The 18,145-nt window shown below is 41.5% G+C and overlaps 1 protein-coding gene across 1 annotated transcript in view; it reads left to right on the forward strand.

Moving 5' to 3' along the window:
- The window catches only part of CHN2 (chimerin 2), a 331,855-nt gene that overhangs the window by 196,687 nt on the left and 117,023 nt on the right, over nucleotides 1–18,145 (forward strand). The window contains exons 4-6 of the mRNA XM_065884486.1: nucleotides 4,805–4,836; nucleotides 8,916–9,029; nucleotides 14,263–14,548. Of these exons, the coding sequence (XP_065740558.1) occupies nucleotides 4,805–4,836; nucleotides 8,916–9,029; nucleotides 14,263–14,548 (432 nt within the window). The remainder of the gene's footprint in view (nucleotides 1–4,804; nucleotides 4,837–8,915; nucleotides 9,030–14,262; nucleotides 14,549–18,145) is intronic.

Raw genomic sequence — 18,145 nt, forward strand, 5'->3', positions numbered from 1 at the left:
CATCTTGTGATCCACCTTTATTTTATTAAAAGAAAGTTCAGGATCTTAAAATAAGAACATACAAAAAACGATGGACTGTTGAGCGGGGGGTGGGTGCATTGTATGGACAGGGCTAGACAGGACTAGAACCATCGTCAGTAGTCACAGTACTGGCAATAATTATATATGAGGTGTGACTATAAAGTCATGAAATAGTTTGACATGTATTACATGAGGGTGGTCCCTTTCCAGTCAGTCATCTTGGGAAGCTGTGCTTTTATTCCACCAATTTCCCGTTGCCTAGAGTGTGCTGGGAATGCTCTTCTAAAGAACCTTCAGAATAAGTCACGGTGCAAATCTTAGTATCTTAGGATCATGCCTCATTTTTGTCTCAGATGTGTTTCCAAGTCGGATCACTCACCCTATTTACCGAATTCGGCTGTGAATAACTTACACCTGTTTGCCACAATAACATCCACTCTCAAATCCATTCTCAAAAAATAAATGTATGTTTCTATTTACCAGGTGATTCTGAAACTTTAGTGTATGCTTAAATGTCGTCCAGGGGAACTTGATTAAAGCCCCACCCTAAGTAATTCTGATTCAGTTTGCCTGAGGAAAGGATCAGGATCCTGCCGTCTTTAACGAGCATCCTGGAGACCACACTTTGAGAAGCAGCTCTAAGTATATCCAAGAAAAAGGGTAGTGATTCTTAAGGCAGTTCCAAAAGAGGAATTCCAAAAGTGTTTTCATCCACAGTGACATCAGTGTCATGTATCACCTACCTTGAGGGACTTTCTCCTGTATGTGATGCTTACTTAGAATATGATGTTCAGTTATATTTATAAAAAGAATCAGCCACCATTCTTCACAGTCACACCCCACACACGAAATGCACCTGTGTCTTGGGCAGGACCCATTTCAGGTGTTTGTTTGCTCACCGATCTACTTGGTATCCTTTTGCAGAAAGAGGTGTTCCTTTCAGAACCAGGTAGATCATGAAAGGATCCAGTATTGGAAGATCCAGCAATATGTATACGGATTATTACTTTTTTGTCCTGAAAAGGGTGAGGCTTCTTTCACTTCTTGGAGCTGGATCACTAAACCCCAAGGGCAGGCATTGCAGATCCGATTTCTGTTAGTCATATCCTCAAAGACCAGTTTCACCAAGGTGATGGGTTATCCTAGGATAATCACAGTGGCAGGGAAGTTCCAGAACCAACTTTCATTCACGTTGGGATATGTTACATCTTTGTCCCTTCCTGAATCCACATGAACACCTAAATTAGCCCTCCATTTTTTGTCAAGTTGCCTGATTTTAACAAGCATAATTCTCAATGAAAATGCAAGAACTTCTGAGCTGCCTTACTTTTTATTTATCAATTGTCCTCTGTCTCATTCACTGAAGAGAATCTCATACACCTGGAAATTGAAATTCAATGCTATGGCTTCTTTAATAAAACAAGTCAGCGGGCTTCCCTGGTGGCGCAGTGGTTGAGAGTCCGCCTGCCGATGCAGGGGACACAGGTTCGTGCCCCGGTCCGGGAGGATCCCACATGACGCGGAGCGGCTGGGCCCGTGAGCCATGGCCGCTAAGCCTGCGCGTCCGGAGCCTGTGCTCCGCAATGGGAGAGGCCACAACAGTGAGAGGCCCAAGTACCAAAAAAAAACAAATCAGCATTTCACAGGTGGGTCCTGACTCCATCAGTGTCTAATGTGGGGCAGCACGTGGAGAGAGTCAGGCTCCTTTAAGGCATTACTCCATCACAGGGTAGAGGTTCTAGTTTCTCTAGTCAGGTCCCTTGTCCCTTGGAGCCCTGACATCAGCCGACTGTATTTTGTCTGGATCCGAGGATCCCAAATTATCCGCCTTAAAAAAATGTGCACATTCTATGATTTTTCTGGGGTCGTTTAACTTATATTAAGCTCTTGACTGGTTAAAAGCTTAGTGAACGGTGGAGAGAAAGACTACGTTTAGATTCCTGTGAGCAAAAGTTTAGGAAAGGAAGAGGTGATAGTTGTATTTGTTTTTTATCCCAGCCATTCTCTCTCTTTAACATTAACGAGGGAGCTATGTTTTCTTTAAGAGCAACAGAGACAACAGATGGATGACAGGTTGAATCAGATCACTATCAAAACAGCCTGGACAGTGGGAGCAGTGATCAGATGACTGCCCACATCCTCTGTCTTCGCTCTCTCTTACTTCCACGTTTCCTCTCTCCCTATGTAGGGTTGCCAGATTTAGAAAAAATGAAATAAAAACAGGATGCCTAGTTAAATTTGGATTTCAGCTAAATAAAGAATAATATTCTAGTATACGTTTTGCGCAATATTGGGGACCTATTGTATGGCCCTATTCCACGGGTAGTCTCTCCCACACAGTTCAGTGCTCTTGTTTTATTTTCTTGCAGTTTTCATATGCAGATTTGTTCTTCAATTGGATCAAAGGGTCCTGCAGGCGGGATCTTATTTGGTATTCCTCAAGGCACCCTAGATATTGACTTCCCTATTTGGCAGCCTATGTTAGATTTTTTCAAGTGTTTCCTCTTACTGCAAGTACAGAACACCCCTGAGCTCCTTATAGCTTTCCTCTCACACCTGTGATGTCATCAGTTCATGAACAATGACAGGGCTGAGCACAGAGCTCTGAACATAAGTGTACCATATATTTTTATGAGTGATGGATGAACTGAAAGCAATTTGTTGTCTTCTTAAGAGTCAATTAAATTAACTACTTACCTGCACGCCAGGAGTTCATAGTAAGCTCCATCTACCATGCTGTCCATCTAGGAAATTAGATTAATTACCCTTCTCTTACTATAGTCTACCACCCTTTTGTTTTTTTATTAATCTCAAGGAAATATTTTCCTTTTCAACTGGTAGAGTCAATATTCAATGGAATAAGGGTTGTGAGGGAGAGGGGTCAGACTACATGGATAACCCCAAATTATAATTAAAACTGTAGTCATTTCTTTTTTACGCAAAGACAGGTTAACAGTGTTCTGAGGCCCAACTGGGTCGTTAGGCTTGATTATTCGGTAGCTGCTGATGAGGGATGATTCCCCCTTACCAACTAACTGTATTTTAAATTTCTCTAAATTACCTAAGTCCCTTGGAGGCAAATAAAACTTGTCTTTCGCATATTAAAAAAAAAATTACCCTTCTCTTTTGGAAAGATAAGAGGATGGAGGAAAGGGAATGGGGTTGGTAGCTACACCTAGATTTGCAAATCTGTGTTATGGCTCAGCCAAAAAGATGGAAATAAAATTGTCCTGATAAATAGGGAGTCATTTCAAAATGTGGAACATGGACTCTCAAAGAAAGGACAGATGTCTTGCATATTATATATTACCTACTTCCATCAGCTTTTCTAAAATTCTAAATTTCTTCTATGGCATGTTGGTGTTGCAGCCACCTTATCTACAGTACCCTGAGAGTAAGAAAGAACTGTGAAAGCCAGTCGAACAGTGTAAATGACAAAATGTGTCAACTCCCATTCAAAAGCTTTCCAGCATGTAGAGTAATCAGATAACAAGGTGCCTTTTTACACACTTTGTGCTTCGATTAATCATATCATTTAGATCTTCCTTCATAAATGACACACAGCAGGCTTCAAACCTTAAAGAGTGATGAATGCCCTCTCTTGGTTCAGTGCTTTTCAGGTGTAAAACGCACAGAAGAGTGAACACGTATTTAGAAGTATCTGGATGATTAGTTTTATGCCAGCTAGGCTTGTCCAAGGCAGGCTTGTCAAGATGGTCCACAGAGACCCGGCTCCCCCTTTTGAACCTTTTCCTCTAGTCCATACCTCCGTACTGCCCACTCGGGTCCCCTGCATCCTTTGGAGAGTAAAGATAGCCCGGGAAACTGCCTTCACATCCCACCACGGTGCCCTGCTGAGAAAACTGCCCATTTGACTGTAGACAGAAGTGACTGTAAATGACATAGCTGCCCAGCTCATATTCTACCCTAGTAAACAAACGTGATCTTGCTGTTATAACCACCAGTGAAACCCGTAACTTCATGTAGCTCTGCATGTTCTCAGTGTCCCTGGAATCAGACTAGAAGAATAAAAGCTGAACATGAGAACTCATGTTAATTTCTTACCAACTCCAACACCTTGAATGTAAGAAAACAAAGTTCATATGAAAGTAGATTATCACATATATGTGGCAGAAATCCAATGTGATAACCCCAAGGCTCAAGATGTGATTGAAAAATCTTTTCTGGAATGTTTATGCTTTTCAGTCAACTCATAAATCTTATCCTCCAAAGCTTGTACCTCTGGTGTCAAGTGAATTTTAGCCCATTCACCATTTGATGAAAAAAATAAGAATGTTAGGATATTGATTTTATCGGGAAAGAGACCAAAATAGACTTATTTTTTAATCCGGGTGCACTCCCCATTTTTATTATAAATACATAATGAAACAATTAGGTGAAGATTGAAATAAATGTTTGTGTTCTATTCATGCTAAAACTATTTGTTCTGTCCATCAGGATGAAGCCTTGTAATACTTTTATAAATTCCCTAATATTAAAATAAGCCTCACTGTGTTTCCTTCAAAAATTTTTTTATTGGGTGATTGAGTATGGGTGGGGAGTGAGCCTAATGGTTAGAGACATATGGCAATTCTAGGTCATTTTTACTCAAGAGAGTGGAATGTGTTGCTTAACTCCAGAGTGTCTTAGATCTCTGGTTTGGGGAATAAAAACTGGAATAAAATTATTCCCAGGACTCTAGCTCTGTTTATTTGAATAGTGTTTTTATCTATCTGATTGGAATCCAAGTGCATTACTAACACGTTTCTTCTTTTCAATATAGGTGGGAAACAGACCAAAATATTATGGAAGAGAGTATGTATTATGCTATTCATTGTTTTAATAATGTAATAAGTAGTCACTTCCTATGTCATTTAAATACTAAAAATTTTCCAATATGTAGTCTTCCTCAAATGTCCATTGTGCAAGAGTTTTATAATAAGGATAAATGCAATCAGATCCCTTTGTACTGAATTTTCTTATAATATTCAGGTGCTTGGCTTCATGAATGTGGGAGGGAGACTATCTCCTGCTACATTCAGTTCTCTTCATAAAAGCAGCCACTGAGTGCCTGGCAAGTATTTGAAACATAAGGCGTAAGGCGGCATTTTTTCATAACTGTGGCTCTCTTAGTATTTCATTTCACTTTTACTTCAATACTATATGAACGGCTAGGGTGTCGAAGAATGTGAACTGAGGCTGAATTCCTTACTTTCATCTACCTCAGTAAACGCAAAGCTCAGGAAAGTCGTCCCATTTCCTTGCAGTCTCCTAAAACCAAAATGATTATTTCTCTTGACATGGATCTATTAGCCAAATTGCCTTAATACCATAATTATGATTTCCCCCATTTTCCTCTATATTTTTTAAGATTTTTTTTTAATGTGAACCATTTTTAGTCTTTATTGAATTTGTTACAATATTGCTTCTGTTTTATCTTTTGGTTTTTTGGCCACAAGGCATGTGGGATCTTAGCTCCCCGACCAGGGATTGAACCCTCACCCCCTGCATTGGAAGGCAAAGTGTTAACCACTGGACCGCCAGGGAAGTCCCCCCCATTTTTCTCTTAATTTCATCTCTTGTTTAACTTTCTCAGAAACCTACTGCAAAGCAAATACGCATTACCATAAAAATAGCTGGCAGTCTCAGGCTGTGGCATGGTGCACAGCTCACAGCGGGCAGAACCACCCAGACAGAGCAAAGGGCGGAGGCGGAGGTGGGGAGGATGTCAGTCAGATGCATAATTCGATTTTCTTCCCATGTCCCACCTGGAGGCATTATAAGGTTAAAGTCTCTTTCAGCTCCCAGAGCTCTCCCAGCCAATCCAAAACCTTCTTCCTCTATTCCCTTACCCATCAGAGCTTCACTTCCGTGATGAATGACCCTCTTATTTGTCCCAGTTCAGCAGCCACTTCCTAATTGCCACGGCTGCGTTTCTGAACCTTCCTACTGGGCCTTGGGAATTCAGCTGGGGGCTCTGGAATACCTGCCTGCATCGCTGGCCTCCTCTCTCTTCCACCCCCATGTCCCTAACATCTAACCTGGTTGTAATAGGACTTATTTTTCTTCAGTATACTGATTTGGATTTTGCTCATAGAGCAAAAGAAAAGAGAATTAATTTAAAAAAGAGAAAATGAAAACCTATTGTATACTTCTCAAATAGAACATTTTTGTACATGAATTCCAAAAGAAACTCTATTTATTGTTTCTTTCCGTTTTTTGCATAAAAGTTTTGTTGAATAACCTTCTAGTTTTCATAGTCCAACCTCCCCCCATCCCACCATCCACATAAACTATAGAGTGAAACGAGACCAAAGAAACATTTTCTTAACCGTAAAAAAGGAATATATCGTATTAGAGGGAAGTTAGCTTAAAAACTTCATATTCTGTGTTTCCCTTTCTTTTTTAAAAATGAAAGTTTTTGTTGTTCCATTCAAAAAGTAAGACATGCTCTATTCAGGAAACATATATGCATATTTTCTTCCTAGGAAGAATCACAAGAAAGTGTGTTCAGTAGATACCATTAGGGAAAGGGAATTTTTATTTCTCTACTGTTTATATTTTTATTTCTTTCGTGCCTTTTAACTTTCAAATCTTGAATTTTCCCACTGTGGGTAGGTATTACTTTTGTTCTTAAAAAGTTAATCAATTAATACCCAATTAATTTGGGAAAATTAGAGCATATAGGAATCTACAAGGTGGAAAACACCATAGCCCCACCGTGAAAGGGAAGATTGTTAACTTTTTTCCCTTCATCTCTTTCTTCCCAGTCTTTGTGCAGGCTCTTTTTTTTGAAAAGTTGGGATCATAGATATATACATGATGGGTACTTTTAAATCCATGCCTAAAGGGGCTGATGAGCCACACACTGGGTCTTCAGATGCTCAAGATTGTCATTTTCTTCTTTTGAACAATTGAATTTAACTTAGTTCTTGACACCTGACATCTGCTGCTGGGCATCCCTGAAACACGTCCATTCAAGGGAGTTCAAACAAAGCTGCTTTCAGATTAACTGCCTATTTGGGATATTCCTTTTCCCTTTTTTTTTTTTTTTTTTTTTTTTTTTTGCCCTTCTCCGCCCAGAGAGTGACCTGGGTCAGGGGTGTCAGGTTTCTGTGCCCTTCGCTGCGTGTGCCTCTTCCTGCTGCGGTCACCCCCTGCCCTGCCCTGTCAGGTTGTGTCCTGGACATCTCAGCCTCAAACCTCTTGTGGCACCAGCTTTTGTCCTTTCTGATGTGGGAAACTTTCCAATGCCCTCTGTCCTTCTATCCTCTCCACGTCCCTCCCTCCCTCTCCCTCCCTCGCTCTCCCTCGCGCGCTCTCTCTCTCTCTCTCTCTCTCTCTCTCTCTCTCTCTCTCTCTCTCCAGCCTTCTTCCAGCCCCAGCTCTTGCTGCAAAGGAGGCTTTTCCACCTTCCAGCTTAGACCCGCTGAACATGGGTGCTAGCCAAATTTCTCCCAATCTCCTTCCCAAAAGAACTGGGGACACTGGTCTCCTTTTGGAAAGGAGGGTTGCTCTTATGTCACACAGCACATTCATCCTCACCCCGGAAAAGCGATGCTGCAAGACCTCCATACATTGACTCTCAAGATTTAAAACCAAAATTTGAGAAGCCAGAACACCCCTTTTTCCCAAGCTATCACTGCCCTAGGCTTTTGAGAGTTGATCTGAGAACTCAAGGCCAGAGTGTTTGACCTCACTCCCCTAGGACTAAAGCTTCAGCTTGTAAGGTCTAGTTGTAAAGAATAGAAGGGAATTAGGACGTAAGTATTGCGATAGTTTATTTTTTTCCAAAATGTTATCCTGGTACATGTGTCCTCTAAGAATCTTTGCATTCCTGTGGGAAAAAAACAACAGCACTTCTTGTGTAGCCAGCTTCCCTCCCTCCCGTCTCCTTCCAGGAAGGTAAAAGGGGATTCTCTGTCCAGAAAACTTCTTCTCTAATTTATTCCCCCCAATTCCCTAAGATTGGGTAATCCCAGAAAGAGGGTGGTGTTCCCTCTCCCAGGAGCCCGGGACCCCTTGGCCCTGGCCTCACTCCGCCACAACCCAGCTCCCACCTTCATCTGAAACACAGATTGATCAAATCTCTGATAACAGGGGTGAGCCGCTATCTTTGCTTTAGGGCAGCAGAGAGCTGGCTGGTTGTGTGTCCCTAACTCCTGTCCTGTTCTCCTCTCCCCTGGCATCTCTGTCCGCTCTCTAGGTCCCAGACATCCCCTCCAGAGCAAAGCAGTTACTGGCCAAGCTTGCAATCCTACTGAATTTTCTACATGCATGTGTATTACTTTTTAAATTGCGGGGGGGAAAAATAAACATTATCTTTAAAAAAGAAAAATAGGTACATTTTCCAAACACATCCCTAAGCGAACCTACGCAAATGCTCTCAAAATTTAGAGGAATGGAAGGCTGTTCATTACTTCTGGCCATTCTTCCCAGAGAATGAGCCTCTAAAATGAACATCACCCCACACTGAAGTAAGCAGGGTGATAATCAGTACGTGCTCATTTGCAATCAGGATAATACCTAGTGATGAGCAGAGTGCTAAATTGGTAAATGCTCTTTTGCTTTCCTTCATGGATAAAAGAGGAGCCATAACCTGGCTTTTGGTTACGACTTTAATTTTCAGCTTATGATCAAAGGCAATAGCAGAAAGCCAGGTGGACTGGGTGTTCTTCCTTTTGCCTTGCCTACTTGCATGCTTATTATGTGTTTGGGTGCATGCTGAGAGCCAGGTCCAAGCCCATCTGGAAGTATACAGTAGTCACACCCCTCTTCATTTAAATGGGGAGCTGTAGATTCCAGGTGGACCCACCATCTTTTTTAGGCAGCTCTTTGTGGTCCATGTTGGTATGTGATCTGTTCAGAACAAAGATGATCTTGTCTCTCCTCAGGTTTCATGGGATCATCTCCCGAGAGCAGGCAGATGAGCTTCTTGGAGGCGTGGAGGGCGCCTACATTCTTAGAGAAAGCCAGCGCCAGCCAGGGTGCTACACGTTAGCACTAAGGTGAGCCTGATTTCATCCACTGTTGCAACTGCTTTACAGGAGACTTTACTTATTTTTTTCCCTTTTTTTTTTTTTGTGGTAAAATATACATAACATACAATGTAAATGTACCACTTTAACCATTTTTTAGTGTACAATTCAGCGCCATTAAATATATTCTGTGTCCTGCAACCATCTCCACTATCCATTTCCAGAACTTTTTCATCATCCCAAACGTTCAGTACCCATTAAATTAATTGCTCCCCGTTCCCCCCTAATTATTTTTTATTTTCACTTCATTTACAAAGCAGCCAGCAGCATGTCAGAGGCTTATACATTTCCTGTTATCAGTTGATGGGCTCTGAGGCTCTGTTTATGCATACACAGCATTCTTTGGAGAATCATCTGCAAAGCTGGTGCTCTAGGGCTGCTTCCTTCTGAAACATCAAGCCTGCTGATTGAGACACGCCTCTGCCTCCCTTCGCCCTCTGCAAAAGTCTTCACCTCACGTTGTGCGTGTGTGCCTGCACAGCCATGCACTTTAACCAGAGGATTCTCTCAGAGATCACACTGACCTCACACTGAGCTCCCGGGGCTAGTCATGACGCTCCATGCCAGCGAGCCATCGCAGCACTTTACCACAAAATCACAGTATTAAAAATCACAATTTCAGTGCTTGTGATTGGTCTGTTTACATTTTCTGTTTTTTCCTGGTTCAGTCTCAGAAGGTTGTGCTTTTCTAAGAATTTGTCCACATCTTCCAGGTTGTCCATTTTATTGGCATATAGTTGCTTGTAGTAATCCCTCATGATCCTTTGTATTTCTGCGGTGTCAGTTGTTACTTCTTTTTCATTTCTAATTCTATTGATTTGCGTCTTCTCCCTGTTTTTCTTGATGAGCCTGGCTAATGGTTTATCAATTTTGTTTATCTTCTCAAAGAACCAGCTTTTAGTTTTATTGATCTTTGCTATCATTTCCTTCATTTCTTTTTCATTTATTTCTGATCTGATCTTTATGATTTCTTTCCTTCTGCTAACTTTGGGGTTTTTTTGTTCTTTCTCTAATTGCTTTAGGTGTAATGTTACATTGTTTATTTGAGATGTTTCTTGTTTCTTGAGGTAGGATTGTATCCCTCTTAGAACTGCTTTTGCTGCATCCCATAGGTTTTGGATCATCGTGTTTTCACTGTCATTTGTCTCTAGGTATTTTTTGATTTCCTCTCTGATTTCATTAGTGATCTCTTGGTTATTTAGTAGTGTATTGTTTAGTCTCCATGTGTTTGTATTTTTTACAGATTTTTTTCCTGTAATTGATATCTAGTCTCATAGCGTTGTGGTCAGAAAAGATACTTGATACGATTTCAATTTTCTTAAATTTACTAAGGCTTGACTTGTGACCCAATATATGATCTATCCTGGAGAATGTTCCATGAGCACTTGAGAAGAAAGTGTATTCTGTTGTTTATGGATGGAATGTCCTATAAATATCAATTAAGTCCATCTTGTTTAATGTATCATTTAAAGCTTGTGTTTCCTTATTTATTTTCATTTTGGATGATCTGTCCATTGGTGAAAGTGGGGTGTTAAAGTCCCCTACTGTGATTGTATTACTGTCGATTTCCCCTTTTATGGCTGTTAGCATTTGCCTTATGTATTGAGGTGCTCCTACGTTGGGTGCATAAATATTTACAATTGTTATATCTTCTTCTTGGATTGATCCCTTGATCATTATGTAGTGTCCCTCTTTGTCTCTTGTAATAGTCTTTATTTTATTTTATTATTATTATTATTTTAATTTATTTTATTTATTTTTGGCTGTGTTGGGTCTTCGTTGTGTGCAGGCTTTCTCTAGTTGTGGCAAGTGGGGGCTACTCTTCGTTTTGGTGCACGGGCTTCTCATTGCGGTGGCTTCTCTTGTTGCAGAGCACGGGCTCTAGGCCCACAGGCTTCAGTAGTTGTGGCACGTGGGCTCACTACTTGTGGCTCATGGACTCTAGAGCCCAGACTTAGTAGTTGTGGTACACGGGCTTAGTTGCTCTGAGGCATGTGGGGTCTTCCTGGACCAGGGCTCGAACCCGTGTCCCCTGCATTGACAAGCGGATTCTTAACCACTGCGCCACCAAGGAAGCCCTAGTCTTTATTTTAAAGTCTGTTTTGTCTGATATGAGAATTGCTACTCCAGCTTTCTTTTGATTTCCATTTGCATGGAATATCTTTTTCCATCCCCTCACTTTCAGTCTGTATGTGTCCCTAGGTCTGAAGTGGGTCTCTTGGAGACAGCATATATATGGGTCTTGTTTTTGTATCCATTCAGCCAGTCTGTGTCTTTTGGTTGGAGCATTTAATCCATTTACATTTAAGGTAGTTATCAATATGTATGTTCCTATTACCATTTTCTTAATTGTTTTGGGTTTGTTATTGTAGGTCTTTTCCTTCTGTTGTGTTTCCTGCCTAGAGAAGTTCCTTTAGCATTTGTAAATTAGAACACTTCCTAACACCATACACAAAAATAAACTCAAAATGGATTAAAGACCTAAACATAAGGCCAGACACTTTAAAACTGTGAGAAGAAATCATAGGCAGAACACTCTATGACATAAATCACAGCAAGATCCTTCTTGACCCACCTCCTACAGAAATGGAAATAAAAACAAAAATAAACAAATGGGACCTAATGAAACATAAAAGCTTTTGCACCGCAAAGAAAACCATAAACAAGTCGAAAAGACAACCCTCAAATGGGAGAAAATATTTGCAAATGAAGCAACTGACAAAGGATTAATCTCCAAAATATACAAGCATCTCCTCAAGCTCAGTATCAAAAAACCAAAACAACCCAATCCAAAAATGGACAGAAGACCAAAATAGACATTTCTCCAAAGAAGATATACAGATCGCCAACAAACACATGAAAGGATGTTCAACGTCACTTATCATTAGAGAAATGTAAACCAAACTACAATGAGGTATCACCTCACACCAGTCAGAATGGCCATCATCAAAAAATCTACAAACAATAAATGCTGGAGAGGGTGTGGAGAAAAGGGAACCCTCTTGCACTGTTGGTGGGAATGTAAATTGATACAGCCACTGTGGAGAACAGTATGAAGCTTCCTTAAAAAACTAAAGCTAGAACTACCATACGACCCAGCAATCCCACTACTGGGCATATACCCTGAGAAAACCATAATTCAACAAGAGTCATGTACCAATATGTTCATTGCAACACTATTTACAGTAGCCAGGAGATGGAATCAACCTAAGTGTCCACTGACAGATGAGTGGGTAAAGAAGATGTGGCACATACATACAATGGAATATTATTCAGCCATATAAAGAAACGAAATTGAGTTATTTGTAGTGAGATGGATGGACCTAGAGTCTGTCATACAGAGTGAATTAAGTCAGAAAGAGAAAAACAAATACCGTATGCTAACGCACATATATGGAATCTAAAAAACATATATATCTATCTATATATATATATATATATATATATATATATATATATGGTTCTGAAAAACCTAGGGACAGGACAAGAATAAAGATGCCGATGTAGAGAATGGGCTTGAGGACACAGGGAGGGGGAAGTGTAAGCTGGGACAAAGTGAGAGAGTGGCATGGACATATATACACCATCAAATGTAAAATAGCTAGTGGGAAGCAACCACATAGCACAGGGAGATCAGCTCGGTGCTTTGTAACCACCTAGGGGGTGGGATAGGGAGGGCGGGAGGAAGACGCAAGAGGGAGGAGATATGGGGATATTTGTATATGTATAGCTGATTCACTTTGTTATAAAGCAGAAACTCACACACCATTGTAAAGCAATTATACTCCAATAAAGATGTTAAACAAAAAATAAAATAAAAATCACAGCACCCAAAAGGCATTGCATTTACTGCACCTTCCTAACCTGGATCAAATATTTTATGTCCTTTGATCCTCATGGCAATCCTATAAAGTTTGGTGAAGGTTTTCAATTTCAGAATTGGATTGTCTTCCAAAAGTTCATTCATGAACTCTTTGGAATTGGGAAGAAATGGTATCAATGAAACACTTCCCAGGGCCTTCCCTGGTGGCAGAGTGGTTGGGAATCTGCCTGCCAATGCAGGGGACACGATGTTCTAGAGCCCGGAAGCCACAACTACTGAACCCACGTGCCACAACTAATGACACCCACGCGCCTAGAGCCCATGCTTTGCAACGAGAAGCCTGCACACGCAATGAAGAGTAGCCCCCTCTCGCCTCAACTAGAGAAAGCCCGTGCGCAGCAACGAAGACCCGACGCAGCCATAAGAAAATAAATAAATAAATGTATTAAAAAAAAAAAGAAAGAAAGAAAGAAGCACTTCCCAGGTCAGCCCACAAAGGTGTGTTCAACCCACCATCTCAATGCTGTGATTGTGGAACGGTCGATGCTTTCCAAGTTGCGACTGGGGATGGCATATCTTCAGTGATGTCATTATGGGGAAGCACTTCAAGAGTAGCAAGTGCCCTAGAGATGCAAAGTATTTTCCCAGCTTCCCAGCATCCCAGCAGCAGGAGTTGACAGTCCCAGTGGGGAGCCAAGCAGGGGCTGTGAGATATAGGATCAAGGCCAAAAGGGAACAGTCAGAACTAAAGGGAGAGCACCCTAATGATTAGGTCACTGGAATGCTGGCTCTGGCGTTCAAGCAGGGAGCTCCATACAGCTCCCCTGTTTCCCTTCTGTTGGACCAACTGGGGTGGGAGGCATGGGGTGCTTTACTGATAGTGGTTAAAGATGTAATAATAAAAGGACATCAGGCCAGTGGTGATAGCTTCCCTTGCAGAGGTAATTGCCTGGTACAGGGGAGGGGGTGGAGGGGCATGGCTAGTTCCCATTAAGAAATTTACGTAAGATATCTGTAAATCAGGCAGTACTCCCTGACTTTTACAAATGAGAATGATTATGACCGAATGGCCTTAGTGATTTCTAGGACCAAATGATGCCATATGACTGGCTAGGGTTAAACCCACCTTTGCCTCTTTCCAGGGATGTAGCCTTAATCAGGTACCCCCTCTTTTCAAGGCTCAGTTTCCTCAGCAGTCAAACAGGGATAATAATTGCCCCTGTCTCAACGGGTCTCCATGATAACTTAATGGGGAAAATCAAGTCCAAGGGCTTAGCCCAGTGCCTGGCATTCAGTACACTCTCGGGAAGTTTTAGCTGCCATTGCCACTCACTGGCCTGATTTCTAACACTACTGTGATTTCTCCTTCCTCATGGGCAGGTTTGGAAACCAGACCTTAAACTACAGGCTCTTCTATGATGGAAAACACTTTGTGGGTGAGAAGAGGTTTGAATCGATTCACGATCTGGTCACAGATGGCTTGATAACGCTGTACATAGAAACAAAAGCTTCTGAATACATTTCCAAAATGACAACAAATCCCATCTATGAACACATTGGATATGCCACTTTACTCAGAGAAAAAGTATCCAGGAGGCTAAGCAGGTCTAAAAACGAATCAAGAAAAGCCAGCGTCACAAATGAAGAACACACAGCGGTTGAAAAGGTAAGTTTACGCGAGGGACAAAAACAGTCTCTCTGTTTTTGATCTATGCTCAAAAACTGGACGATTAATTCTATATGTGATTTGACAGTATGTTGTAGGAGACCACCCCACCTCCACCGAAAGAACTTTAGAATTTTCGTGCTAAAAGGGACCTTGGACATCTTTCAGTTCAACCCCCTCATTTTACAGATGAGGACAGTAATGTCCAGAAATGTTTGATGATTTGCCCCAACTCATGCGGTCAGAGCCAGGACGTCCACAGATAATTATCTGTGCGTTTATTCGGAGTTTGAAAGGAAGAGAAAATCCCATTAATGTTTTATGATGAAACTAGTCACTTGCTTTTTAATTGCCATTTGAGGTGTTACTGGCTCCATCTCTAGTTCCACCCAGCTGGCCAGATACATGGTATTTGCATTTCCTTCTCTCAGGACTGGGTGACCATGCGTGATCCACAGGTCAGCCGTCTCTTGAAGGTGGTTTTACCTAGATAACAGATTTTACTGACAGAGATGGGAGCATTAGCGGTGATGATGGCTTTCTCTGGGAGGCTTGGAAAGACAGGCTATCCTTTGTCCCAAAGGAGGAGTTATTATGCCTCGCCGAGGATTAGAAGCTCCTAAGTGGGTGATGTTCAAGGTGGTTGCATCACGGCAGGATGTGGCGAGGAAGATCTGATTTTCCTCTCCAATAAGTTGCTGTTTATTTCAAAGACACCACCACAGTTTGCTAGCAGATTTTTTGGATGTGCCTCTTTAGGAACCATCTGCTTTGCCTGGTCCTGTCTGTTTTCCACTGAAAGAAAGTGACAGCCAGCCACTCCAGTCAGCCCCCACTGAGTCTGTGCTGAGCCCAGCTTCTAAGGCGAGCTTGGACTGGGGCAGATGTAAATAAGCAGGGCGAGCACTGCTACTTCTGGTGTTTACTAATCCTTAATTAAACTGGAATGGCCCCCTTCGTCCCCCTGTTGTCCAGTGTTAGCAGAAAGCAAAAGAACCTCAGGTTGACTGATTGGACTTCGGCTTTGGCGACGGGGATGCACCAGAAAGCACTGAAATGAGGAGAGCAGAGGATGGCAGGCGGTTCTGTTGGCAGACAGGGGATGATCTTAATTGATTTGCTAATTAAGCTTTAGAGCCTAGGAGAACCTTCCTCAGAATCATGTCAGATGAGCAGCTGGCTCATGAAAAAAATCATTTGCCATTTTCTTTTTATAACTCCAGAGTCTCCAAAGCACCTGTTTATTCTTTTGCAGATAATTGATTTGGGAAATGGTGGGGTTTCTGATTGTTTACATTTCAACAAAAGAGAGAGAGAGATAACTTGGGTCCCAACTTTCAGAGTTTGTTCCCGTCTAGGCAAAAGCCGTTCCTTACTCTGTTTGCCAAATCTGTTGAAAAGTAATTTAGAATAGAAAATCTGGAAGCTGACCTTCCTAGCCATGACAAATCAGAGGATGAATTGTAAAATAAATCTCTGAAGTGGTGTTTATATTTCTGAATTGGAGAGTGATGCCACCATAAAGGCAATCTGTTACAACTGCAGGCAACACACTAGAACATTTCCAGGAAAAGAGGTGAGTAGGAAGTGACTCTTGTGTAGTTGGGATGAGAGTTTAGATCCTGGGTGTTGGAATTGACATTCACCGATTTCTGCCCTCCGCCACAAGAGAAGTTGGGTCACTGGAAACTGATATTTCTAGGTGATAGTCCCATAAGGAGATTTACATGACAAAATATGTCCTTTCTTGTAGATCATTTTGTATTTATTTATTAAGATTAAATTTTGGAGGAAATTAATAATCAGATTAATAATCACTTTGAGTGAACCACCCAGTATACTTTTACCTTTTTAGGAAAAGGTAAATAAAGAAAATGTTGAAAGAGAAAGTCCAAACGCAGTGAAAGGTTTGATGGACAGGTGTTGGTGGTGCAGGTTTCTTAGATGCTAATGATGCAGTGTTTGGCTTTCCTGGAGGACACTCCGAATACCGGGTCTGGTCATTTGCCAGGGGTCACTCATTTTGTTACTGGATTTGTGAAGTAACTTGGTACACCTCCATCTGTTTCTCTCTGACCTGTATTGACAAGTGGAATTACCAAGTCTCAGTCTTGCCAGAAATTCCATTTCCCTTAAGGGCAGGTCAGTGGACTGCTGCCATGGAGACAGTAACTAGAAAAGAGGTGGCAGAAACTTGAGTGGATTGACTGAGAATGTCCGCGGCACCTGTCTGCTTCGGTAATGGCACGTCTTGAAGGTTTTAATAAGTGAAATGGGTAGGTTTCCTAATACTTCTCAAATCCAGACAGCCCAGCATTTCATTTTCCAGAGTACTTAAACTCCATCCGCCTGTTTATTTTATTGCTCATTTCCTAATGAATCCAGAGAGACTTTGTTACCTGTAAATCCGAGAATATTAACAGTGTAAATTGGCCAAAAGATATTACCTACCCCATCAGATTTGAGCTGTTTCCAGATTTACCTCCTGTCAAGATGGCTAGCAGTGAACTTGATTTTAATAACTGCAGATGAGGTGGGGAGAGGGGAGGGTACAAAAAAAAATGTTGTGGTTGTTAGCCAATAGGGATCTGACTTCTTTCTGATTCTTTAATTGATTTTTAAAACATGATCTATAAGGGCCACCGTTTCATGTATTTAATTAAAATGGTCATGCCCAGTTCCATTTATTTCTTTTTTTTTTTTTAATTTATTTATTTTTGGCTGTGTTGGGTCTTCGTTTCTGTGCGAAGGCTTTCTCTAGTTGTGGTAAGCGGGGGCCGCTCCTCATCGCGGTGCGCGGGCCTCTCACTGTCGCGGCCTCTCTTGTTGCGGAGCACACGCTCCAGACGCGCAGGCTCAGTAGCTGTGGCTCACGGGCCCAGTTGCTCTGCGGCATGTGGGATCTTCCCGGACCAGGGCTCGAACCCATATCCCCTGCATTGGCAGGCAGATTCTCAACCACTGCGCCACCAGGGAAGCCCCCAGTGTCATTTCTTTTATGAAACTTATTTCAGAATGTATTCCATAGATGGATTGTCTACTGACCTCCAAAACTGGTGCTGTAAGCAAGAATAACAGGATTTAACATTGGTCCAGACATTTGCAGTTTGTAAACAGATCTCACGCATGTGAAATAGCTTCCCATTTTATCCTCAGAACAACTTTGCCAGGTACATAGGGCAGGAATCATTATCCCCACTTTATTGAAAAAGTCACAATAGCAAGATGAGGAATCAGACCCACACTTCCTAACTCCAAGTTCAAAGCTTCTTAAATCTATGGAGCAGCTGGACCTCATTCTGTTCTTATTGCCCTTATTGCCTTAAGCAAACACCCTTGCTTTTGACCATCCTAAGTCAATTGATAGTAAGAATCCCTTAATATTTACGTGATGTGCTTTTGAAAATACACTGCTATCAACAGCTCTAAGAACTAAACTGCCTTGTAAACGATACCCAACTGAATCAAATATATGTGACAACAATATTTTCAATAGCACTTTTATTAAGTAAATTTGGCTTGCTGGATTAAATTGCATTTATGCTTTACTGGAGAAAAATCATCTGTACTCTTGATACAATACAAGCACATTTAAGA

The sequence above is a fragment of the Phocoena phocoena genome, chromosome 9 (genome assembly GCF_963924675.1).
Source record: "Phocoena phocoena chromosome 9, mPhoPho1.1, whole genome shotgun sequence".
Classification (NCBI taxonomy): Eukaryota; Metazoa; Chordata; class Mammalia; order Artiodactyla; family Phocoenidae; genus Phocoena; species Phocoena phocoena.